Here is a 26,866-nt window from a genome sequence, read left to right as displayed (position 1 = left end):
GAAGTCAAATAATGTGCATTCTTAGCCCACAAAGGAATCAAACCAAAAAATTAGTAACAGAAAGATAACTAAAAAACTGGGATTAAACAAGATACTTCTGAGTAACACACAGGTCAAAGATTAACTCCCAAGAAAAAATTAAAAATATTAGCTAAATAAAAATAAAAACACAATTTATTAAAATTTGTGCCATACAGAAAAAGTAGTGCTTATAAGGAAATTTATAGCACTGAATACATATATTAAAAAAGAAAGATCTAAATTAGTAACCTAAGTTTCTACCTTAGGAAACTAGAAGAAAAAAAAAAAAAAGAGGACAATTTAAATCTAAAAGTAGAAGAAAAAAGAATTACAAAGAAAATCAATAAAACTGAAAATAAGAGAGATAAATCAATGAAACCAAAAACTGGTTCTTTGAAAGATCAACAAAATCAATTAGACTCTAGACAAAGAAAAGAAAGAGGACATAAATTACTATTAGAAATGAAAGAAGTAATATTACTACAGATCCCATGGACAGTTTATTAAAAGGATAATAAGGGAATACTAGGAATAACCTTATGTCCACAAATTTGATAACCTAAATGAAATGGACCAATTCCTTGAAAGACAAAATCTGCCAAAACTCACACAACGAGACAATCTAAACAAACCTGTGTCTATTAAAGAAATTTACCCCATAATTAATAATAACCTCCCAAAATAGAAAGCACCAGGTCAAGATGGGTTCACTGGTGAATTCTACCAAACATTTAAGGAAGAAATTATACCAATTCTCTATAATCTTTCAGAAAATAGAAGTGAATACTTTCCTAACTCATTCTATGAGACCAGTATTACCCTGATATCAAAACCAGGCAAAGACATTATAAGAAAACTACAGACCAATATATATTATGAACACAGATGTAAAAATCCTCAACAAAATAATAGCAAATCAAATCCAGCAATGTATTATAAAAATTATGTCATGACCAAGTGAGATTTATCTCTGGTATGAAAAGCTGGTTCAACATTTGAAAATTAATGTATCACATCAAAAAAAGGGGGGGGAACTACCAATAAATACAGAAAAAACACTTGACACAATCCATTCACTCCTGATAAAATCTATCAGCAAGCTAATAATAGAGTGGAGCTTTCTCAAGTTGGTACATATCTACCAAAAATCTACAGCTAACATCATACTGAATGTTGAGAGGCTCAAAGCATTCCCACTAAGATCAAGAACAAAGCAAGGATGTCCCCTCTCACCATTCCTTTTGAACATCATACTGGAAGTACTAGCTAATGCAAAAAGACAATAAAAGGTATATAGATTGGGAAGAAATAACTTGGCAACAGCAAAATAATGCTAGTTTTGCAACAGAACTCAAAATCCCAAGCCATTAAATCACATTTCAACTTTCGTAAGTATTTTTGACCCTTTTCCGCACTCAAAAAGAAACAAACAAAATCGCTAGGTGGCTTTTTGATAGCCTCATTTTTGGAGCTATGACATATAAAGTCAGGATACAGTAACATCATCTGTAAAACAGGTATAACAGGATTGTTGTAAATGGATCATATACACTTGGGGGGCAGGGAGAGGGAGAGTGCACACAGGAGTAGTACATGACATTTTAAAATATTATTCGTTATTAAGTTTACTATGAACAGTAACAGATCCCTGTATGGAACTATAATTGATAAAGGAAAAATATGTACAACCTACAGCATCTCCATACAAAGTTCATGAATATTAAATGGAAGTAAAACATTGTTACTTACCCACAAGTAGTATGTGAACTGAAGTGCAAAAATAGCAATGCCTTCATTATCAAAGGAGCCAGCTACTGACCGAGAAATGTAACCTGGTACAATAGCAATAAAACAAGCAGCTAAAAGTCCTGCTCCTTGGTTCCAAAGTTCTCTGGTAAGCAGGAAAGTAGATATAGATGTAAGGCCGCTAAAAGTCGGTGCAAGGAACACACATACATCTCTTATATGAACAGTTATGTTCAATGTATTTAAGATCCAATGGATAAGGCCAGCTGTTATCATCAACCCTGGGTAAACCTAGGAAGATAAAAATGGAAAATTTAATTACATATAAAATAAGGTAGCTCAAAACACTAACATGAGTTCTTTTATTTTTTCATTTTTTTTTTTTTACAGTAAAAAGTTTGAGGATAAGGTTTCAAAACAGTTTGCCTTCTTCACCACACTCCTACACTACAAAATTAAACCTTCTTTTATATTGGATACAAAGGAAAAGCTCATATATGGAGCAACAGATATTTAAATAAAGGAAGATCAGACAGAATGAATCATTAAAAATGAAAATGTTTAGAAGTGGAAAACTGTAGGCAAGTTTCTTGTTAATTCTACGAACTATTTTTTCACTATAAAACAGAGTCTTAGTCTAACTTGCTCTTAAGTTTGGGGTTTTAACATTTTTGCCCACACTTTTATGTATGTAAGGGAATGAGGGAAAAAAAAAGATAAGTTATGTGCAATATTACGTATGTATCTTCCCTCCTTTCAAAGCCAAGATTTGGGATGTAAACAACTCTAGCTAGGGAGAAAAACCTAGTCAGCTGATGAATTCAAAGAAATATTTTGGGCCTCTTGGAAGGTTGAACATTTTTATACCACTGAAGTTACTTAAGGATGGAAGAGAATAATAATAAACTAGAAGAGGCCAGTTAACAGTTACACTCCTTATCCTCATCCTAAAAGAGGAAGAAGAAACATTAGGAGGATTCAGAGAAAAATAAGTAGGATATTATTTTTGAGCTATTCACAGGTGATTAAAATGTGTAATTACATTTCCATCCTTATCTAAATCCTAAAAGATTCTTTCCTTTCTCCATCACAAAACTACCAAAAAAGTTATAAATTTCCTTTCCTAGCTATACTATTTAAGACTGCAAACTCCCTATGGTCTTTAGACCTTTCCCTTGCTTTTTCTCCTTCATACTTATCATTATTTCACATACTTTTTATGTCACTTACTTTATTGTCTATTAACACCCTCACAAGAATATAAGCTCTGGAAGAGTAGGAAAATCTTCCTCAGCACCCAGAACAATGATTTGGCACAAAATGGACACATAATTCCCGTTGAGTTACATGGAAGGAGAATGGATTATTTAGAATTATTATTTAGAATTATTTAGAATGGAAGGGTGTAAAGTGTGGCAATCACAGTTCTTAAAAATTAAATTTTGTTCCTTTTCACATATAATACCAGGTTCCAGTGTATGACTTTGACAGTCATATTCAAAGAAAATGAAAATAAGTTCAAAAATACCTCTAAAGGTAGTCAATACATCCATGATAAGATGGCAGACTAAGCTGACACACAAAATATAGCCAAAACACATACAAAAAAACCTGCCCAACAACAATAAAAAAAAATATTTAAACTCAAAATAAAGAGAAATCTCCAAAGATAAAGAGGGAATTCAAAGTAGGTACTGATGCCAAAAGAGGAAAAAACCACTTCAGGCCGGATACACACCTTAGGGGCTGGAGGTTGGTAGGGTTACTGTTCAATACAGGATCAGAGAAAATGCCTAATTCCCAGCACAAATCCAGGGCCTGTTTATGAAACTAGACAGATTATAACCATCCACAAGGGAAGTAGTAAGGAATTTTATGCCTTACTTCCAAAGCTTTGAATAGAAACAAAATGAGAAAAACTCATTCAATATATTTGTGAATATGGGCTCCACATTTATAAAACTTCAGGTGTGAGAAACTTCAAGCTAAGAAATAATAACCTCTGAAAACTGTCCTAGAACCAGTGAAACCCCTATGGTAGGCTCTAGTGAAAGCAAATGAGAAAGATTTTTATAGAAGTGGTGGTAAATACTAGGACACCAGGAGTCTCAGAAAACAAACCTCCAGTAAGGAAGAATTCAAAATAAAAAGTTATAAACACACTCAGAAACAAATTACAGTCATCAAATAACATACATAACAAGATGAGCACAATGAAGTGCAGATAACAGCCATCTACCACAACATCTCTTATCACTCAATACCTTTCTAATTTGCCCTGGAGACCATGACTCCTCTCCTTGTTTCTGTATCTCTGTTTATATCAAGGATAAGAAAATGCCCCCAGATTAGAAACAACATTTTACTATCATGGAGAACATATTCTTTCCAGAGAGGGAACATTTATAAAATGTGGCTATATGCTACACCCCAATCAAGTCTCAATAAATTTCAAATTCAAGTCAAGTCTCAATAAATTTCAAAGGACTGAAACTACAGAATTTGTTCTCTAACCATAAGTATAAAGCAAAAAAAGATAACTAGGAAGTCCTCCTATGTTTAAAAGTTAAAAACAATTCTAAATAATCCATGAAGCAGCAAGAATGATAATGGAAATTGAAATAAATTTCAATTTGAATGAAAATAAAAGTACTAGTATAGAGGGGCACCTGGGTGGCTCAGTGGGTTAAAGCCTCTGCCTTCCCTCAGGTCATGATCCCAGGGTCCCAGGATCAAGCCCCACACGGGGCTCTCTGCTCAGCAGGGAGCCTGCTTCCACCTCTCTCTGCCTGCCTCTCTGCCTACTTGTGATCTCTGTCAAATAAATAAATAAAAATCTTAAAAAAAAAAAGTACTACATATCAAAACTTAGGCATTATAAATGTAGCTAAAACAGGGATTAGTGGGAAATTTATAGCTTTAAAATAAATAGATTAATAACAAAGAACAGTTATTGAGCAAACTATATTAAGAAGTCAGAAAAACATCAAAATAAGCTCAAGAAAATGGAAGGAAGGAAGGAAGTTGAAATTAATACAATAAAGACAACACATAATAAAGACAATCAATAAAGTCAGTTTCTTTGGTTTAGAGATCTAATAAAATTGATAAACCTTTGTCAAAAATCAAGAAAAAAAAAAAAAGACTAAACACATATTTCCCCAAAGATATCTTGTACTTTCTCGGGGCGCCTGGGTGGCTCAGTGGGTTAAGCCTCTGCCTTCAGCTCAGGTCATGATCTCAGGGTCCTGGGATTGAGCCCCACATCGGGCTCTCTGCTCAGCAGGGAGCCTGCTTCCCCCCCTCTCTCTGCCTGCCTCTCTGCCTACTTGTGATCTCTCTCTCTGTGTCAAATAAATAAATAAAATCTTTTTTTTTTTTTTAAAGATTTTATTTATTTACTTGACAGAGAGAGAGATCTGCAGTAGGCAGAGAGAGAGGGGGGAAGCAGGCTCTCTGCTCAGCAGGGATGCTGAGGCAGATGCGGGGCTCGATCCCAGGACCCTGAGATCATGACCTGAGCCGAAGGCAGCGGCTTAATCCACTGAGCCACCCAGATGCCCCATAAATAAAATCTTTAAAAAAAGAAAAAAAGATATCTTGTACTTTCTCTTCAACATTCTCCTTACATTCCAGATCATAAAAATATTTCCCTTATGTCACATTGTGAATATAATAGCTCCCCATGAGTTATGATCAGTACTCAATTACCTAAAGCAACTTAGGGCAGCTTTAGGACCTAAAATTTAAAAATTATCTGGGGGTGCCTGGGTGGCTAAGTCGATTAAATGTCTGACTCCTGATTTCAGCTCAGGTCATGGTCTCAGGGCTGTGACACCCAGCCGGGCTTTGGGCTCTGCACTGGGCGTGGAACCTGCTTAAAATTCTCTCTCTCCCCTTCAGTCTACCCCCTCTACTCCCTCCAAAATAAATAAATAAAATTATCTGATTCTTCTAAATGTCTATTTTCTTCCAGAAAGTATTTTTTTTAATCACTTCTCGGCCTTTTGGCTAAGATCAAGTGTAGTATCTGTTCTTATCAGTTTAATATCTGATATGTTCTCTATCTGAGGACAGTATATTAAATGGATTTTTGGAGCAGGGAGATGGAATAGGAGCTTGCTCCGTCCACTCCACGCATCGACCCGGTAATGCAGAAAGTATTTTTTTCAATGAAGTTGCTACTGAACAAAACAAAACCACAAATAACCTTAAGATGTATTATGATAAGAAATGTCTCTTCCCAGACTCCACTTGCCAGAAATAATGGGTAGTGAGATAACCCAAACACGTGCAGGGAAATGGGTAGGGGAGAAGGGACTGTCAAGAAGAGACAGTATATTAAATACTAATCAGCCACAGAAAATTGTATTAGTTAACTCTACAAATGTTTCAAGAATCTCCATCACCTTAGCAACTAATAATTTACTCAAATAACTATAAAACTTACGATTAACATAATGTTATGAGTAACATAAATAACTGCAGATATACTTACAGTACCACCTACTATTCTTCCTAGTGGATACCATGCTCTTTCATCAAACCAATTTAAAAATTCATAGAACCCATGAGATGCAAGATGATGTGTTGATCTATAGTTAAACCTAGAGGAAAGAGGAAAAAAGGAAATGTTATGAAAGTCTGCACACTAGAAAGAAATAGCCCTATCTATTATAAACATAAATATCTTTATATTTAACTCTAAGGCTACATACATATGTCTTTCACAGAAATTGACATTATTCTCCAAGGACTAGGCTTATACCACTTATATAAAACCAAAAACAAAGACCTCCCCCTCAAAAAAACCATGCCTACAAAATTAACACTTGGCCATTGCTTAAAGTACAGGTGGTGGTACATAGTTATGCATTTGAACAAAAAAAGGTGAGGGTACACAATTCACCACATGGTCCAAGTCAATGACTCTCAAAAGATTAAGAACCATTAACAGAAGACAGTATCAAAATGAAAGGAGCACACTTGCCTAATTGCCTCCAATCCTACAACCCTAAAAATTATAGGAATAAAGAATAAATTATAATAACACTAAAACCATAAGAGAATAAACTATAAATAAACTATAAGAGCAATGCAAAACAAGAATATGACCTTCAGGAATGAGAAATTTAGTCAATGGAAGACAAAAGACAAATGAGAAGAAATGCACAGCATTTTTAGATAAATTTCATCAAATATAAAAATAAGCACACCCACTGGAGAAAAGTAAACAACACGAAAGCTATGCATCAAAACAAATGGAAGAATACCATAGGAAGCAGAAACAGGACTATCTGCAGAGACTAAGACAAGCCACAGCTGACTGAAAGGATGTAATAACTGTAAATATATACACACTCAACATCAGAGCACTTAAATATATTAAGCAAATGTAGCAGATCCAAAAGCAGAAACAGACAGCAATGCAATAAATATTGGGGGACTTCGATACCTACTTTCAATACTGGATAGAATATACAAAGAGAGGTAAGGCAATACTGGACTTGAACCACACTTCAAACCAAATGGATCTAACAGATTAATACAGAACATTACATCTGACAGTGGCAAAACACATATTATTCTTGGGCATGCACAGAATTTTCTCCAGAATAAGTTAGGTCATAAATATGTTAGGTCACAAAACAAGTCTTAACAAATATAAGATGACTGAAATTATATCAAGTATCTTTTCCAGCCACCATGGTAAGACTCTAGAAATAAAAAAGTGGAAAATTCACATGTGTGTGGAAATTGAAAATATTGTCCTGAACAATCAACAGGTCAAACGAGAAATTAAAGGGACAATAAAAAATGTCTTGAGATAAACACAGTAAGATTGCAACATAGCAAAACTTACAGAATGCATCAAAAGCAGATTTAAGAGGAAAGCTTAGAGTAATAAACATATACATTAATAAAAAAACAGATCTCAAATAACCTAATTTTACACCTCAAGGAACTAGAAAAAGAATAAACTATGCCCAAAGTTAGCAGAAGAAAGGAAATAAAAAGATCAGAGCAACGATAAATGAAATAGAATCTAGAAACACAAAAGAAAGGTCAACCAAACCAAGAACTGGTGTTTTTGAAAAGATAAGCAAAACTGACAAACCTTTGGCTAGACTAAGAAAAGAGAGAGGACTCAGATAAATACAATCAGAAATGAAAGGCGAGATATTATAACTGATACCACAAAAATACAAAGGATCATGAGACGACTATGAACAATTATATACCAACAAATAGGACAACCTAGAAGAAATGAATGATTAAAAACATATAGCCTACATCAAGACTGAACCAGGAAGAAATAAAAAATCTAAACAGACCAATAACAAGGAGACTGAATCAGTACTCAGAAGCCTCCCCCAAAGAAAATCCCAACAAGATGGCTTTAATGGCAAATTCTACCAAACATTCAAAGAATAACTAATGCTAATCCTTCTCAAACTCTTCCAAAAAATCAAAGAGACAACACTTCCAAACTCACTTCCTGAGACCAGACCTGCCCTCCTATCAAAGCCAGATGAGGGCATGACAGGATACAAGATTACAGGCCAATGTCCCTGATGAACATACATGTAAAAATAAAGAAAATACTAGCAAACCGAATTCAATAGCACATTCTTCAATACATCATGATTATACAGCATCATCAACAGGTATATATCCCTGAGAGTCAAGAATGGTTCAATGTATGGCAATCAATGTGATAGACCATATTAACAAAAATGAAGAAAAAAAAATCACATGATCATTTCAATAGATGCAGAAAAGGCATTTGGCAAAATTCAACCTCCTTTCACAACAAAAACTCTCAACAAATTGGGTGCAGAAGGAAGGTACCTCAACATAATAAAGGTCGTATCTGACAAGTCCATAGCTGAACAACCTACTTGATGGTGAAAGTTTAAAAGATTTTCCTCTAAGATCAGGAGCAAGACAAAGGTGCCCACTCTTACACTACTATTCACACAAAGCTAAAATCCTAGCCAAGCAATCTGGCAAGAAAAAGAAATAAAAGGCATCCAAATTGGGAAAGAAGAAGCAAAAGTTTGCAGAAGACACAATCTTATAAACAGAAAAACCCAGACTCCACCAAATAACTGTCAGAACTAATAAAAAGAATTCAGTAAAGATGCAGGTTAAAAAATTATCATTCAAAACTCAGTTGCATTTCTGTGCATTAACTGTGAAATATCTCAACGAGAAATTAAGGAAATAACCCCATTTACAACAGCATTAAAGTCAATATACTACTTAGGAATAAATTTAACCAAAGTGGAAGATCTGTTCACTGAAAACTATAAAATGAAAGACACAAGTAAATGGAAAGATACTCCATGTTCTTGGATTGAACCAGTATTATCGTTAAAATGTTCACAGTATCCAAAGCAATCTACAAATTTGATGCAATCCCTATAAAAATCAAAACATTTTTCACAGAAAAAAAAAAATCCAAAAATGTTTATGGAACCACAAAAGACTTTACCTATCCAAAGCAGTCTTGATAAAGAAGAAGGTGGTATCACAAAGGTGGAGGAATCATTTTTCCTGACTTCAAACTCTACTACAAAGCAATAGTAATCAAGACAGTATGGTACTGGCATTAAAAAGAAAGAAAGAAACAAACCAACCAGAGTAACAGGACCAAGAAATAAACCCACATACATGGAGTCTACTAATCATTGACTAGAGTACCAAGAACAAATAATGGGGAAAGAATAGTCTCTTCAATAACGGTGTTGGGAAAACCTAGATATGATATGTAAAAGAATAAAAGTGGACCCTCACCTTACATCACACACAAAAATTAAGACAAAATGCATTACAGACTTACAGGTAACACCTGAAACCATAAAACTCTAAAACAAACAAACAAACAAAAAAACAGAGAAAAAGTTCCTGAACACTGCCTTTGGCAATGATTTGGGGAGGGGGGGAACACCAAAAACAAGCAATACAAGCAACAAAACTAACTGTATCAAACCAGAAAGTTTGTGCAAAGCAAAGAAAAAAAGAAACAATATGAAAAGGCAAACTATGGAATAAAAAAAAAATTTGCAAACCATATTTTTTTTATAATTTTTTAAATAAACATATAATGTATTATTAGCCCCAGGGGTACAGGTCTGTGAATCGCCAGGTTTACACACTTCACAGCACTAACCATAGCACATACCCTACCCAATGTCCATAACCCCACCACTTTCTCCCTAACCCCCTCCCCTGAGCAACCCTCAGTTTGTTTTGTGAGATTAAGAGTCTCTTATGTGCAAGCCATATATCTAATAAGAGGTTAATTTCTAAAATATATAAGGAACCCATGCCACTCAATAACAAAAACCTCCTCAAATCAAAAACAAATCTGATTTAATAATGGAGCTGAACAGACATTTTCCCAAAGATATACATATGGTCAAGAGACATATGAAAAGGTGCTCAACATCACTATCTATCCGGGAAATATAAACCAAAACCCCAATGAGATACACCTCACACCTATTAGGATGGCTATCATCAAAAAGATAAGAGGTAACAAATGTCAAGGGTTTGAGAAAAGGAAACCTTATACAGGGATGGTGGGAATATAAATCGGGATGTCCATTATGGAAAACAGTATGGAAGCTCCTCAAAAAATTAAAATGGAACCACCAGCAACCCTATTTCTGGGTATAAATCCTGAAGAAAAAAATCAGTATCTGGGAGAGATATCTGCACTCCCATGTTTACTGCAGCGTTCTTCATAATAGCAAAGGTATGGAAACAACCTAAATTTCTGTCAATGGATGAATGGAAAAAAATGTAAATATATATAAGGGACTCTTATCTGCCACAAAGCAGAAGGAAATCTTATCATTTGGTTTGTAACTACATCGATGAAACTGGAGGGTATTATATTACGAAAAAATAAGCCAGACAGAGAAAGAGAAATACTATATGGTATCACTTGTAAGTGGACTACTAAAAAAAAAAAAATGTTTAACTCAGTAGATGGTGGTTGCCAGGGGATGTGGGAATGGGACAACTGGGGAGATGATGGTCAAGAGGTACAAACTTTCAGTCAAAACATGAATAAATTCTAAGGATTTAATGTACAACTTGGTGACTATAGTTAATAATACTATATTATATACTTGAAATTTGTTGAGTAGATCTTCAGGAACCTCATCTAAACAAAAGTAATGTGAGGCAATGCATGTGTTCATTAAATTGATTTCAATAATTATTTCACAATGTAGGTCTAGCAAATCATCATTTTATACAACTTTGTCGATTAAATTTCAATAAAGCTGGAAAAAGTATTACGAGAAAAATTAAGAAGTCTAAAGATAAATCCAGAAGTTTTTCCATTTCTCTTAACTGGGAAAAAGAAACCGAATACACAACTCAATAAATTTCAGAATGCTAAGGATAATTAGAAGTCTCTGGATTTTTAACCCACATCTCCAGTCCTCGTCCTGCTTTCTGTACAAGCAGCCTCCTTTACCCAAGATCCTCTCGTTAACTCTAACTCTCCCCAGATGTCAGTTACATCTGGGTCTCTTCAGTAATTATTACCAGCGTGCCCAACAATTTACCAATCTTTCTCCCTGTCTACATCAGTTTTTTTGGTTTGGTTTGGTTTTGTCTTTCAATGTCACCAAGGCATCTCAAACTTAATATCCAACTACATTCATGATCAGACTCCTCCAAACATATATATATATATACTCTGCTTTTAGGGTGTTCTACCATCTAAGTTGAAGACAAAAATCTAGATGTCATTCTTGATGGTTCCTTCCCTCTCACATCCTATACACAAATCATAATCAAGTTGTCATTTTACTTCTGAAATATCTCTGAAATTTATCCACTATAACTGATACCACAAAAATACAAAGATCCTAAGAGACTACTATGAACAATTACACACCAACAAACTGGACAATCTGTCCACTCTTTCTATTCTGACACTAGCACTCTAATCCAAGCTATCATCTTAAATAGACTATAGTGGTAGTCTTCATCTCCCTAGATCCATTTTGCCTATCTCCTAAATTTCCAATCTGTATACAGCTCAACAAAGAACATCTTTTCAAAATACAATCACATTTGTATCGTGATCATATTGCAACCTTCTGCTAAACTCTTCAAAGGCTTCCCCTCATAAGTTAAGAAAATGTTTTTTAAAGGGAAGGAATCTCTACTTCTTAACATAAAGCCACACACACTCTAGCTTTTATACAACACTACAGTCTAATTTCATACCTTACTATCTCCCTACTTCCCATATACAGTAGCCCCTCCCTTATCTGTGAGGGGTATATTCCAAGATCCCCAGCGAATGTCTGAAACTGCAGAGTACAAATCCCTATATATACTACATTTTCTCATATACATACCTACGATGATAAAGTTTAACTTATAAATTAGGCACAGTTAGAGATTAACAATAATAAAATAGAATTATAACAATATAGTCTAATAAAAGTAAAATGAATGTGGTCAAAATATCTTATTGTACGGAACTCATCCTTCTTATAATGATGTGAGATGATAAACTGCCTATGTGAGGTGAATGATGTAGGCATTGTGAAGTAGCATTAGGCTACTGTTAACTTTCTGACAGGAGGATCATCTACAGTTGACCACAGTTAACTGAAACCACAGAAAGTGAAATCACAGATAAAGTGGGGGATTTCTGTACCCATCAGTTCTCCACACTCACTTTGCTCCTTCCTAGGATTGTCAGACTGCTAATTCCCTCTCCCTGGATCACTAGTATCTCCCTCTTCTTAGCTTAAATAACTTGTCCTTCAAACTTCAGCACATTTCTAGGGATGCTGTTCTGAAATGGTTCAGTGTACTTCCTAGCACTTGCCACAGATCTATTTTCACATTAGTTCACTTAATATTTACCTTAGTAGATAAATACTCCCATTAGGATACCACTATGTCTTCAACATCTGGTACAGCATGTAACACACAGTAGCCTCAAAAATGTTAAAAGAATAACTGATTTCATAAATATGTTTTTCAGTGGGGGTGAGATACAATCAAGCTATCTTGATAGGTACCTAAAGCCAATTTTAAATGGTATCCCCAAATTAAAGACAAAGATTTAACTATATACTTGCTGAGACCCAAGCCTGAAGGCATAATTAAAAAGTCAGAACAAATAAGAAAGCTCATTAAGATTCTATTTAAAACCTAGTCAAGATACTTAAAAATAAACATAAACATAAGCAGAATGTGTTTAGTCCCATTTTATCCCCAGGATCAAGTTACTCCTGGTATGTAAGATTCCCAGAACTCCCTTATGGATTCTTACATACACATTCTCTTTGATTTTCAGTTAACTTCCTCCTGCCTGAATTGTCATTTGTTTTTCTATCCATTTTCTGACTCAATTTCTAACCCATCACTACGAATGTTCTTCTGCATGCCCTTATGGCTTTCATCTCTTACCTCCTGGAAGTGAAACAACAGGACTATAAAAGGCAGTACACTCATTTCACAGGGCACGTTCAGCGTTAGTCACTATTTTTTTTAGACCCCTAATATGGCACCCCATTCTCATCCTTCCCCTTACACAACACACCACTCAACTAATCTAAGCCCTGTGTGACAGCTAAATTAATTATGACTATAGGGATAAATAAATAAAAAGGGGACACTGAGAGTTCTTGCTGCTCAGTAATATTACCAACACAGGATTACCAAACTTAATTATCGCCAACAATGGTAACAATGTTTGACATTTCCATGATAACTCCTGAGGTTCAATACTTTTCATATATTTACTGGCCATTAAAATTTCCTCTTGGGTAAAGTGTGTGTTGAAATCTTTGCACATTTTTTTCCTAGGTGATTTGGATAAATTTTTCATAAGCTGTAATCTTTCATTCTGTGGCTTCTCTTTTCAGTTGCAATGGTATTTAAAAGAACAGAAATTCTTGACATAAACCTAATTTACCAACTTTCTGCTATAGGATTAGTGATTTCCTCCTGGTTAAAAATAAAGTATTTTCCTACCCCAAAGTCATAAGGATACTGTTTTATTTTCTTTATGTCAACTTACAGTTTCAACTTACTTATTTAATACACCTGGAACGGGTTATTTTACATGGTGTGATATAGGGATTCAATTTTATTTTTATTTTCTCCTTATAAAGAATCATTCCACCATCATTTATTAAAACAACTATCTTGAGGTGCCTGGGTAGCTCAGTGGGTTAAAGCCTCTGCCTTCGGCTTCGGCTCAGGTCATGATCCCAGTATCCCGGGATCGAGCCCCACATTGGGCTCTCAGCTCGAGAGGAAGCCTGCTTCCCTTCCTCTCTCTGCCTGCCTCTCTGCCTACTTGTGGTCTCTGTCTGTCAAATAAATGAATAAAATCTTTAAAAAACAAAAACAAAAACAAAAACTATCTTTTCTCCATTGCTCTACAATTCCACCCACATCGTATATTAAAGGTTCATAATGTGCAGATCTGTTTCTGGACTCTATTTCGTTAAAGTGGTCTTTATGTCTATCCTTGCATCAATAATATGTAACCTTCATTACTGAAGCTTTAAATTGTTATCTTGATACCTGGTAGAACTTTTTTTTAACTGTGGTTTTATTTTGTCCTTTTGCATTTCTACATAAATTTTAAAATAAGCCTGTCAATTCCACCAAAAAAAAAAAAAAAAAAAGTGAGGTTTGGGCTGAAAGTCCATTAACTCCACACAGCAGTTTGGGGATAATTAACATCTTTACAATACTGACTCATCAAACTCATAGTTTATCTCCTTCATTTAAATCTTCTTTAATGTCTCTCCAGAAAATGTACAACTTAACCTTAGAGGTCTTGTACATCTTTGCTTAGATTTATTCCTATCTTTAATGGTATCTTCACTTAATTTTTAAAAATTCTGTTTGACATTGACAGGAAATCTCTTGCTATTTTTACATTGATTTTATAACCAGAAACCTTGGAAATGCTTATTAATTCTAATAATTTATCACTAGATTCCTTCAGACTCTAAATTTGAAAATCAATAAACTTCCCTGTGACTGTTAAAAACAAAGAGATGTGTCAAAGACTACTTGGCAAACTTCAGGTTTTGAAAGCTCTGTTGTAAGAAGTAATAGTTTGTTTCCATTTTGTTCTATCCAATTTATCAGCCCTTAACGACTGACAATCTTTTCAGTTAGCAGAAAAATAGAATGTTAATTTCATTCAAAGTAAACAAAGTTAATTGAAATAGTTAAGATATACAGTATGAAATTCCAAAATGGAATAAGCTACTGCACTTCGAACTTCTGTGTTGTTTGAAATAGTCCATGATATTGTGCGTATATACACATAGTTTACATATACACACATAGATATATATTTAATTGTAATAAAATTACATAAAAATAGACACATTATTTACATAATTATACAAACTAGGAATACAATACATGTATTTAAAAAAACACAGGTATGTGGCTTCCAGAAGCAAGTTCTTTATCCCTATTTTCTTACTTTTCATTGTTTCCTATGGATATAGGGAAAGGCAATAATAAAATATAGTCTCTGAATACATAATATACACAATACACATATATGTAAACTTTGTTATGGAAAGTATCACACAGACAATCTCATATATCCAAATTATAGTTCTCCCCAAGTAAAACTAGGTAAACAGACTGAAAAATGATGTATTAAAGGTTAGAAATCACCAAAATAAAATGGAAATAAAAGAAACACAAGTGGTAAAATAACATCTATCTTAAAATAGTCTCAGAACACTATTAGATTTTACATGTATCCCTTCCTTTATTTATATTGTCAAGTAACTTTCAGTATTTTAACTTCAATAAAATAATTCGTTTTGAAACAAGTGTGATAAAAATGGTAACTATTAAGTACAGATGGTAGCTACATGAGGTTCACCATGGTTCTACTTTTAGGTTTATGCCACATTTTCATGAGTTCTTGCAAAAATAATAAATGCCTCTCCCAAATTTTCTCAACCCAATCTCTAGAGCCAATTTTCAATTCCAATAATGTATGGAAACATGACTTTATTAAGACAGACAAAATAATTTTCATATGGATATTTTTACTTTCTGAAAGGAGCATATCGATAATTCTACTAGTTCCCAGTAACAAGCAAACTGACGGTTTAAAGATGTAAGAAAAGGGGAGCCTGGGTGGCTCAGTGGGTTAAGCCTCTGCCTTCTGCTCAGGTCATGATCCTGGGATTGAGCCTGGAGCCCTGCACGGGGCTCTCTCTGCTCAGCAGGGAGCCTGCTTCTCCCTCTCCCTCTGCTGCTCTGCCTGTGATCTCTCTGTCAAATAAATAAATAAAAATCTTTAAAAAAAAATGTAAGAAAAAAGTGGGGATGAAAGAGTATAATGTGGTTTTTAAATGTGATAAAGAGCAATAGCCATATTACAAATTAAAAGAAGTCTTTAGCAAATCCACTTTTACCCCAAAACTAAGATATGTTAATTTTGTTTTCTTCTGCAATATATATTTAGGTAAGACCTAAGTGTCCTTTGGCTATTCAAAGGCACTGCATTTTATAACTGCCTTTCTCTGTATCTATAGGAAACAATGAAAAGAAAATAGGAATAAAAAGAACTTACTTCTGGAAGTCAGGCCCCTGTTTAATTTTTTAAATCCTTGCAAATCCAGTGTTATTTCTTCATCACAAAAAACCCTTCAGAAGTTAAGAAAAGTTTATGTACTTGATTTAGGGAGAAGAGACTACCTCCTAAAGTAGTAACATGAGATTAAGAGATGGAATCTTATTCATGGAGGTGGTATTTCTTGGGTTCTAGTAGATATTAGTACAATGCTGTATTCAAAACATTACAGCTTAAAAAGAATTTTACAAGCTGGTTTAAGGTTTATCCAGCATACACTGTATTGTTTCCTTATGAAAACAAACACTAAATTCCATCCCATTTGTAAACTAGTACCACCAACCTTTATGAAGAAAAAGACACTGCCTCTACATTTTCCTTCTATAAATTTTGTTGATGTACCCACTTGTACATTTGACTTTGGATTTATTTCATCTAAGTAAAATATCCAATGTACATTCAAAACAAAATCTCATGATTATGAAGCAAAATACCACAATATACTCTTAATCTTAAAGGTTAAAAAAAAATTACGCCTCAGTCCTAAAATTAACCTATAGCTTTTCTACCTTTGAGAAGAAAACTTCGAGGGGGGTGGGGAAGGAGGGGAAGAAGAAAAAGAAATAACAGAAATCTCTGAGGTGGGCAAGGGTTTTGTATGTTTAATTAACATTTCCAATTCTCTACAAAAATATGGCAGTGTATCATAAAAAAATACTAACATAACTGGAAAATGCCTAAGAATAAATTAAGGAGAAGAACAGCATATTGTTATCCTTAATGTTATGACCAAATTCAAGGCACCTAATACTTACCTCCCGTGGCTAGCTTTTGAAACATATGTGTAGAATTTGAACTGGAAAAGCTAAGAAAAATAAAAGCTCCTCTTAAGGAGGAAGTAAAAGACAAAGTTCTAGCCCAAAGACAGGCACTAAAGGCAGCACTGAAAGTAAAACACAAGTTTTCCAAGGGCCAGTTCTGCCATTCTTTTCCCTAAACCATGTTCCTTTTCTGAAACTATCTACCAAATAAATGCATACAAATAATTAAATCTTTAACTAAAAAGTTTGCTATTTGACATTTCTGGGGAAGGGAGGTGAGGGCAGGCGATGTTGCTCTTTCATAACACTCCCATTAAAATGATGGTCTCCAATAAGTACCTGCTATAATATAATTCCTACCCTTTTCCTACAGATACAAGACTGATACAGTTTTAGAAAACACAGTGAAACTGTCAGAAATCTAGAAACCAGGATTATAAAATAGATTCAAACTACAAGTTACCAGTCTAAATACAGAAGCAATGAGAGACAAAGATGTTGCACCTCCCAAAAGTGTTCAGTCCACAAATCTAATTTTCTTAAGACAACACAAGTCTAGTTTAGCTCAGCCTTTACAAATAAGATCTAAGAAACAGAAGAACCAATCAGAAACAGAAAGGAGGAAAGAAAGGAGAGGAAAGTGGCTTTGATCAGTGACAGTGCTAAAGAACAACAAATCCAAGTAGCAAATGAGGGAAGGAAAGAAGGGAGACAGGGCAAAAGGAGAGTGAGGTGGTGGAGTACTGTACCAAGTATTATCACATCTCAACACAGTCCCCTGAAGACAGAAGCCTTGAATCACCCTAGCGGTGATTTTTTTTTTTTTTAATTTGCTTGGAGATAAGAAACCAGATTAACTAAACTTAAGTTTCTATCAAAAATAAGGATACATGGACTCCAAGTGAGGGCTCAGGGTTGTCCTCTATGGATAGATAACACATCTCAATTTGATACCATGTGTTTCAAAACCTCCCCCAAACTCCTGCCTGTCAAAACATTAGAACAGCATGTGCCTCGAAAGGTGGTTACTCTATACTGAGCATGAGTATGGTTTTCATTTTTGAAAGATGAATTTTTCTTTTTCTTCCTTCCTTCCTTCTTCTTCTTTTTTTTTTTTTTTAAATTCTTGAGCAACAATATGCACCAGGTTTCTGCTAGGCACTAGGAACAGAGCACTAAAAAGGACAGGCAAAGTCACAGCTCTCCTGGAGTTTAAGTGCAACAAACACAAACCAGATAATTATAGACTGAAACAAGAGCTTTGGAAGAAACTAAAGGGATGAAATAGAAGAGTAAAACAGAAGAAGAGAAAGAGGAAGGAAGGAGTGGAGACTTTTTTAAGCAAGGTATAAGTGGAATCATATAATATTTGTGAGACTGTTAAGGATGGGAGTAACTGGCCATTTCAAAAGGGGAAAAAATTAAGAAGAAACACACCCACCCACACGCACAAACTCTAGATAAAGAAAAGAAAATCATAGCCAGAAAACGTTATTAAGTACTGCTTGGCTGATAATAACCATCATCATCATCTTATCACCATCATACACAATCTATAAAATGCTTTTACCAAACCCTTCAACAAATACCACTCTCACAAAGGAGATACAACAAAGCAAGTCCCTATCTTTGCCTCAAATTTCCCACCTTCTTGGCACCTTTCTTATGCTTCATATGCGTGGTTGAATTGATTTAACCACTATGTGTCTCCAGATAACCATACTCTTCTCAGAATGCTATAATTTCTTTTTTTTTTTTTTTAAGATTTTATTATTTATTTGAGAGAGAAAGGGCATGCAAACAAGCAGGGGGAAGAGCATAGGTGGAGGGACAGGGAGGGGTAAAGAATCTCAAGCAGAGTCTAGGAGCCCAACTCAGGGCTTGATCCCAGGACCCAAAAACATGGCCTGAGCTGAAACCAAGGGTCAGATGCTTAACCGAATGAGCCACCTATGTGCCCTAGTATGCAATAATTTCTAATCTTTACTTCCTCCGAAGTCCATTTCTCATCTTAAAAAGTTATATGTAAGCACGGGCACACATAATTTTCCAAAAGACTTGCAATCCCTTCTTCCTCTACCACTATCAACACAGGTTCATTTTTCCCAATTCCTCCTCCCTTATAGACAAGCTTGCCACATAAACGTTAAACAACTACTCTGGGACAATGTCTACTGATAACATGAAAATAATGTCTGCATATGCAATGTATTAAAAACAAATGAGAAAGGACAGGAAAGTATTTTTTCTCACAGTTTTCTCCTTCGTGGTTTTAAAACTATTTACAAGATATAAAACAGAGAACTAAGAATTCCTATTTGACTTAAACAGGTTGTTTCACTTTTATAATACACATGGATCAAAAAGTTATTGGGTAGAAAGCAAAGTCTCAGTTCTCATGAGAAGAAAGAATGCAAGACAGACACACAATAAGTTAGTTCTACTGTTTCTATTGCCCATTACTGCAACATCTCCCAAGAGGTAGACAGCTTCCATTATTATCACCATCCATCAATATTTTGAACTGAACAGACTACTTATGAGATTTAAAGTTTAAGAATTTGTTTTGAATTTCTTCCTCTTTTCTGTTATGAAGTATTTTCTAATTCCATAGGAATTTCAAGTATGGTTGTTTCTCATTCTTTATTGAATTTAAAAATCCCACTTTATTCTTTACACCATTTTTCATTAAATCTTTAAACAATCTTGTTACTAACAAGTCAGAAAATTATTCATATGCCCACTTCAGAAATGAAGTCTATAAAACAGCTTGTCTATGATAAGTCATTCTCCCTCCTTCTGAAGGAAAAAGAGCACCAAAATTTTGTAGAGGTGGCTAATTTGAAGATCCTTTTGGCTTTCACTCTTACTTTAATATATTACTTTAATAATCTATCTAAAAACACAATCTCCACCCTAAGTGAAGCAACAGAAATTCACCTTCTCCATTACATGTGTCCAATACTTAACTATTTCAATTTGGCTCTTTTCTTCCTAACATCAGTCCAGGTCTTCCCTAAGAGAAAAATATTTTTCCTATTTCTTCAGCTATTGCAGCAAAAACACAAAAAGAAAAGGCACTTTTATTTTATTTATTTATTTATTTATAAGGATGTTATTTATTTGACAGATCACAAGTAGGCAGAGAGGCAGGCGGGGGCGGGGTGGGGGGAGCAGGTTCCCTGCTGAGCAGAGAGCCCGATGCAGGACTCTATCCCAGGACCCTGGGATCATGACCTGAGCTGAAGGCAGAGGCTTTAACCCACTGAGCCACCCAGGCGCCCCAGCACTTCTTTTTTTTTTTTTCACCCCAGCACTTTTAAAGAAGGTACTGTTTTTACAGAAAAGGCCTATTTTACTAACTTTAGAATTCTACATTGTTTCCTAAAGAACGTTATTTAACCACGATCAGCTTTATTAAAATGAGAAAATATGTGCTAACTATATAAAAGGCTGGCTCTGTCCTAAGGAAGACCATCTAAATACCAAAATTTCAAATGAAACACAATTCACCAAAGCACTGCAAGATGTATATTGTAATCTCCATCCCTGAAGCTGACCTCTGTTCGTTTTTCTCTTCTCATTTAATACTTACTTTCCTGCTCTATCTCATGCTTTAGAATAATATTTTTACTTGCCCTCATAAATATCTTAAGATATATATTAGTACCAAAGATAAATTTGCTATGTTTGATCTTTATAGATTATGATCCAGTAAACAAACTTCTGAAATTGTCAGAAAGAATCATGGAGTTGCCTCAGTAACATATGTTTTACTTGTTCTCTTTAGAGAAAGCACAGTATTTCTACACTCACTGTGAATTGTGCCTTCATTCGGAACCCTGGATTTTCACATATCAGGGCAACAACATATAGGACAGGTGAGTGATATGCTTTCCTCTTATAAATGTGTGATGGATGACTGCAATAAGATATGGGGGGAAAAATCAGCATGATGCCTAAACTTCAGTTTTAAGTACATAAAGAGCTAAGAGTCCGAAAATTCATTCTCTTACAAGTGTCACATGCTCTTAAATCCCTTGGATGAAAAAACCTGAGTGCCAGAGATAGATTTTCTTAGTCATGATGCACCAAATTGCTCCAAAGGCTCAATGTCAAAGCTTGGTCTTCACTGCTCTCTTTTCACTATTACCTCTCCTCTTTCCTTCGTCCATTTCCTGAACTTTGACTACAATGTATGGTAAGTACGCAATTCCTTTTTCTAAATTCTAAATCTATATATTGAACAGTCTACTTGAGTAACAACTATGTAGACGTCTCCACAGATAGGATATTCAACATACCTAAATTAAACTCATCATTTACTCTGCCCTCTACTATTAAAGTAGCTCTCGGGGTGCCTGAGTGGCTCAGTTGGTTGAATAGCGAACTCTTGATTTTGGCTGATGTCATGATCTCAGGGTAGTGAGATAGAGCCCTGCAGGGCTCTGAGCTGGGTGTGGAGCCTGCTTAAGATTCTCTCTCTCATTCTCTACCTCCCCTACTCTAAAAACATTAGTTTTTTTAAAAGATGCTTTCTATCTTAGTTAAAATGTTACCATTATCACTGGTATCTATTTGGGAATCATAAAATCCTCACTCCCTATACCCAGCTCTTAAATACCCCTCATTAAAGCTCTCTTCATATTTTATCTAGACTACTTCATTTTTCTTCTTACAGACTTCCTAGCTTCTGGTATTTCCTTCTGACCTTAGAATCCATCCCCCACACAACAGAAAAATTTCTAAAATGATTATACTGATCCTTCAACTGTTTCCCAAAATCTACAGGATAAAGTCCTAATGTTTTTAAGACTCCCTTCCCTATCCTTACCCTGAAATGGCTCCTCCCTACTTCTTTCTCACCTTATATACCTCAACTTCAGGTTTTTCACTAAATAAATACTATTCATGATTTTTCATGCTTCCATATCTGTGCACAAACTGTTGTTACCTGAAGAGCAAATCCTCCTTTAGTATCCTCCCACACCTATCTTTCAAGACCTAACTCAAGACACCACTTTCTAAGCTTTAACTATCCTTTTCAGATTAAGAACTGGCACTTCCCCTTTTAAACCTTGATCTTGCACTTTTCATTTTACCTTTTTCAAAGCAACACACTAAATAGCATTAATTTACTATTAGTAGGTCCCAACTAAGTAAATAACAACAAACAGTGAACATTTAATAAGTAATTATGAATTATACACTGTTCTAAGTACCTTCATTTGTATTCATTTAATCTTCATGACAACTTATTGATATAGGTATTACTGTCATTCCCAATTCACAGATGAGAAGACAAATGAAGAGGTTAAGTAACTTGCTCAAGGTCATTCAACTAATGAATAGCAAAGCTATTCACTTGATTTGATCTCTAGGCAAAGATAAAAGAATTACTCTTCTTACTCCTAGCACCATGCACAGCACCTCACATGTAATAAGTTCAACAGATGTTGTTAAACTGCCTCTGAACATTTTACATATGATCCAATTTTAAAACATTTTCTGCAAATGTCCTGAGTTAAGTGAGTTAGTGCTAATACGAGGTTATGAGTTGTATAAAATATTTTAGCTCCCGCTCTAAGGTAAATTATTCTTTCTATAAAAATATACTATTTAGGTAGAAGGTAATAAAAATAGTGTAATTGATTAAATTTTCATGTGTGAACACTCCATATACTGGAGTCAATGCATTTGGGTCCCTTTTTATGTTCTGGCCTCTAAAGCCTTTCATCACTCATAAAACTATTCAGTATTGTATGCAGAAATGAAAAACATCTGCTGCAACAAAAAGAATTTCTGTTCCACTTCTTTTTTCTTTTTTAGTTCTGATGAAGAATTTGACTTCCATAATTACCAATCTCAGCACTTGATCTGGCCGTATCCTAACACTATCCATACCATGTTTCTCACTATGTCCTAGCAATGGGGGCCTTATTTTGACCCTTCAACGTGCCAAGGTGTTCTTGCTTGGAGGGATGCTCTTAATTCAGATCCTCAAAGGGATAGCCAAGTCCTTGTCATTTTGATCTTAGCTTAAATATCACCTCAAAAAGGCCTCTTCACTTCCATATCTACAGTGGTAGTCATAAAGCCACATCCCAGACACTAGGTACCATATTATTTTTTTTCATAGCCTTTATCACAACTGAAATTACCTAGATCTTTGTTTCCATGTTTACTTGCCAGAAAATAAGTTCCACTACAATAGAGACCCCTATATATATTCCTAATCCTTGGTACTGTGTCTGGCAGTTATCACACAATAAATATTTATTAAAATGAGTTAAATGTAGAATGTACCATTAGTACTAAAAGCTTTTGCAATCAAAGCCTATAAAAATTTTTTTAAAATCCTAAGATCTGTAAGACATCTTAATTTATCCTCTTCTTATTCCACAAAAATAAGTAATAAAGGTAACAAAAAAGATAAAGGACAAGAGAAGTGTAGATATAAAAATTCAAGACTACATAAAACAAACAAAAATGTAGGTCCTAAGGGCCTATGAGTTTAAAAACTAAATCTAACTTCATTTCCCAGGAATCAAAGCCAAATAGGAGGGAGCACCTGGCTGGCTCAGTTGGTAGATCATGTGACTCTTCATCTCAGGGTCATGAGTTCAAGCTCCACGTTGGATGTAGAGCTTACTTAAAAAAAAAAAAAAAAAAAAATCCATGCTCTTTAGCTACAATACTAAATTCTATTTGTTAAACTAAAATAGAATACAGATATCAAAATGCAGCGACTCTAACATGAATTTTCTGAATTTTTGCAATTATGCTATTTTATCTTTTTACAGGTTTTTATAGCTAGGTACCACCTCAAGGATAAAAGCAACAAGATTAGAAATAGGAGTCAGGACAGAATAAGTTATCAGGTGACAGATAAGATATGCCACATTGTCTCAGATTTTGGTATTTCTAAAACTCTTGCCAAGTATACATTTTCCCCACAAAACTGGTATAATAAGTAAGAACGGGCATTTCTGACCAGAGATTCCATATTAAAAAAAAATCAGGCTTACTAAAGGAAGTATTTCTTCCTCATCATTCTTACACTTCTATCTGGGATGGTTTGGAACACAGAAGCACAGAGGGCAGTTATTATGATTTAGTTCTACAACCAAAAAGGTCATAAAAACAATCAAAACAACAATGAAGACATGAAGAGAATCAACAAAGACATCAAATATATTTTCACAGTGTTCAGTACAGGTAAACACGCAACATGAAAGAATTAGTTGTTGACCTTAAGAGTTGGTTGTTTCTGAAAAGTTGGCAAAAGCACGGACTGGCAATGAAAAAAACCTCAAAAAAACAAAACACAAACAACAACAACAACAAACCCCTCAGAGATTGAGATAGGTTTTTAATTTTTCTGGGTGAGAGTCTGAGAATCTGATGAAAATATGGATTCTCTCAGCAGAACAATTTCTGCAGAATTTAAACTTAATTTTAGAAGATTCCCAACACATTAAGTCATATTAGAAAGGCATTTCTTTCCAGCACTGAAAAACTGCTGTGAGTTACAGCAGTTCAGGAAAAAACTACACCTGTGATCCACTGAAGTAGTTTTGGGAAATCAAGACTATACTTATTTTTCAGCCATTAAATCATTTAAAACAATATTATTTTAATAAGGGAAAAAATACCACCACTATAAAGGATAACACTAGTTAGACAAAGTGCTATGTAACTCTCTGGTTCTCTTTCAAATTACTCTGGTGCCTAAAACTTTCTGTACTAGAAATAAAATAATAGGTTATCCTTTTTTTGCCCAATCTCAAAAAATTAAGGAGAGATAACAAAAAGAGATTCAGGAGAAAACAGGATTAATATTTAGTTTTCATTTGTTTTAGAGGAATAAAATAAATGTCACATTTATAAAAAAAGATTGGATTTTTAAATTTTGGTATATAAATACAGCACTGTGAAATCTCAAACTGTGGTTGGCAAAGCTGTAATTGGAGCAAGATTACTCTACCAACACTTAAACAGATGTCTTTTGTGCAACCTAGAGCAGAAAAAGCTAGGAGCTACATAAAGAAGAACACTGAATATAAGATTCTGTAATAATGCAAATATTTTTCTTGAAAATGCAACCATAAAGTATAGATACCAACTTATGAAGAAATTAAGAGTTCACAAATAACTTTTTCCTCAGAGCCGATAAGCCTGGGCATTATGCATACAAGTTCACAATTCTAAGAACCAAGGCAAATTTGGTCTGTGACCTCATAAAGCTGACAATCTTTGATAATCTGACAGGAGGTTCAGGTAATAAATGCAATCAAGCAGAGAAAGGGACAGAAGGGATACAAAAGGACATCTAAGACTTTTCCAAAGAATAATTTATTATTAAGCATTAAAATATACTGATCGTGGGGCGCCTGGGTGGCTCAGTGGGTTAAAAAGCCTCTGCCTTCAGCTCAGGTCATGATCCCAGGGTCCTGGGATCGAGCCCCACATCGGGCTCTCTGCTCAGCAGGGAGCCTGCTTTCCTTCCTCTCTCTCTGCCTGCTTCTCTGCCTACTTGTGATCTCTGTCAAATAAATAAAATAAAATCTTTAAAAAAATATATATATATATACACACTGATCTTACATGTTTGATTCAGTGAGTTTTGACAATTTTATATATACCATCTATCATAACTATCACCCAAAACTATCACCCAGAAAGTTCCCATGTGAACCTTTCCTGTCACTTCTCCCTCCCAAACACTTTGAATTCTTTCACCACAGATTCGTTTTGTTCTTAGATTTCATATAAATATAGCATAGGGGTGCCTGGGTGGCTCAGTCAGTTGAGTGGCTCTTGGTTCTGCTCAGGTCATCATCTCAGGGTCATGAGATCCAGCCCCACATTGAGCTCTGTGCTCTCTGCTCAGTGGGGAGACTGCCTGAGATTCTCTCCCTTTCCCTACCCACACCCCGCACTGCTCACGTGCTCTCTCAAAAAAAAAATAAACCTTAAAACAAGTAAGTATAGATCTTAGATTCTACTTTCAATAAGTGTTTTTTTTTTTCATTTAACATACTTTTGAGATTCATCATGTAGCAGCAGTTTGTTCTTTTTATTACTGAGTAGTATTCCATTTCATGAATACAATAAATTCTGTCTTAAGGACATATGTTTTTATTTCTTTGGATAAATATTTGCAATTCTATTTCTTTGAATAAATATTTAGCATTCCACTCAATAACTACTCTTAGGTTATAGAGTACACATATATTTAAAAACATTAAACAGTCCTCCAAAGTAGGTGTACCATTAATACTTAATACTTCAATCAGTAATGATACTTCCTATCAAGGTTATTTCTTGTTTTTTTCTTTTTTTTTTTAATGGGCCTACATGCACTGTGCTAAGTATTGGAGAAACAGAACAAACATCTCCTCACAAAGCTCCCTCATGGAACTTAACTGACATCTATCTTAAATCTGGATGGATTATTGAGCAAAAAGGCAGAAAAGAACAGAAGTGTTTTAGAAAGAAGAAAGAGCATGTCAAGGGCTAAAAAAATGCACATAAGTTATATTCATAATACTAACAGGAAATAAAACTAGATCAAATTTTGTGATGTCAAGATTATGCTAAAAAATGAGAAAACCACCTAGGAAGAGTAAGTTGTAAAAAGAACAGTTAAGTCCTAAAG

At 34.7% G+C, this 26,866-nt stretch overlaps 1 protein-coding gene across 1 annotated transcript in view; it reads right to left on the bottom strand.

The window, feature by feature from the left end:
* Window positions 1-26,866, bottom strand: part of STT3B (STT3 oligosaccharyltransferase complex catalytic subunit B) — a 97,786-nt gene that overhangs the window by 49,613 nt on the left and 21,307 nt on the right. Inside the window, exons 2-3 of the mRNA XM_080804803.1 lie at window positions 6,266-6,374; window positions 1,771-2,058 (exon numbers count right to left, since the gene is read on the bottom strand). Of these exons, the coding sequence (XP_080660929.1) occupies window positions 1,771-2,058; window positions 6,266-6,374 (397 nt within the window). The remainder of the gene's footprint in view (window positions 1-1,770; window positions 2,059-6,265; window positions 6,375-26,866) is intronic.

This window comes from Martes martes (assembly GCF_963455335.1).
Source record: "Martes martes genome assembly, chromosome: 1".
NCBI lineage: Eukaryota > Metazoa > Chordata > Mammalia > Carnivora > Mustelidae > Martes > Martes martes.
The sequence above is the reverse complement of the archived record's forward strand: the minus strand, read 5'-3'. Positions and strand labels throughout refer to the sequence as shown.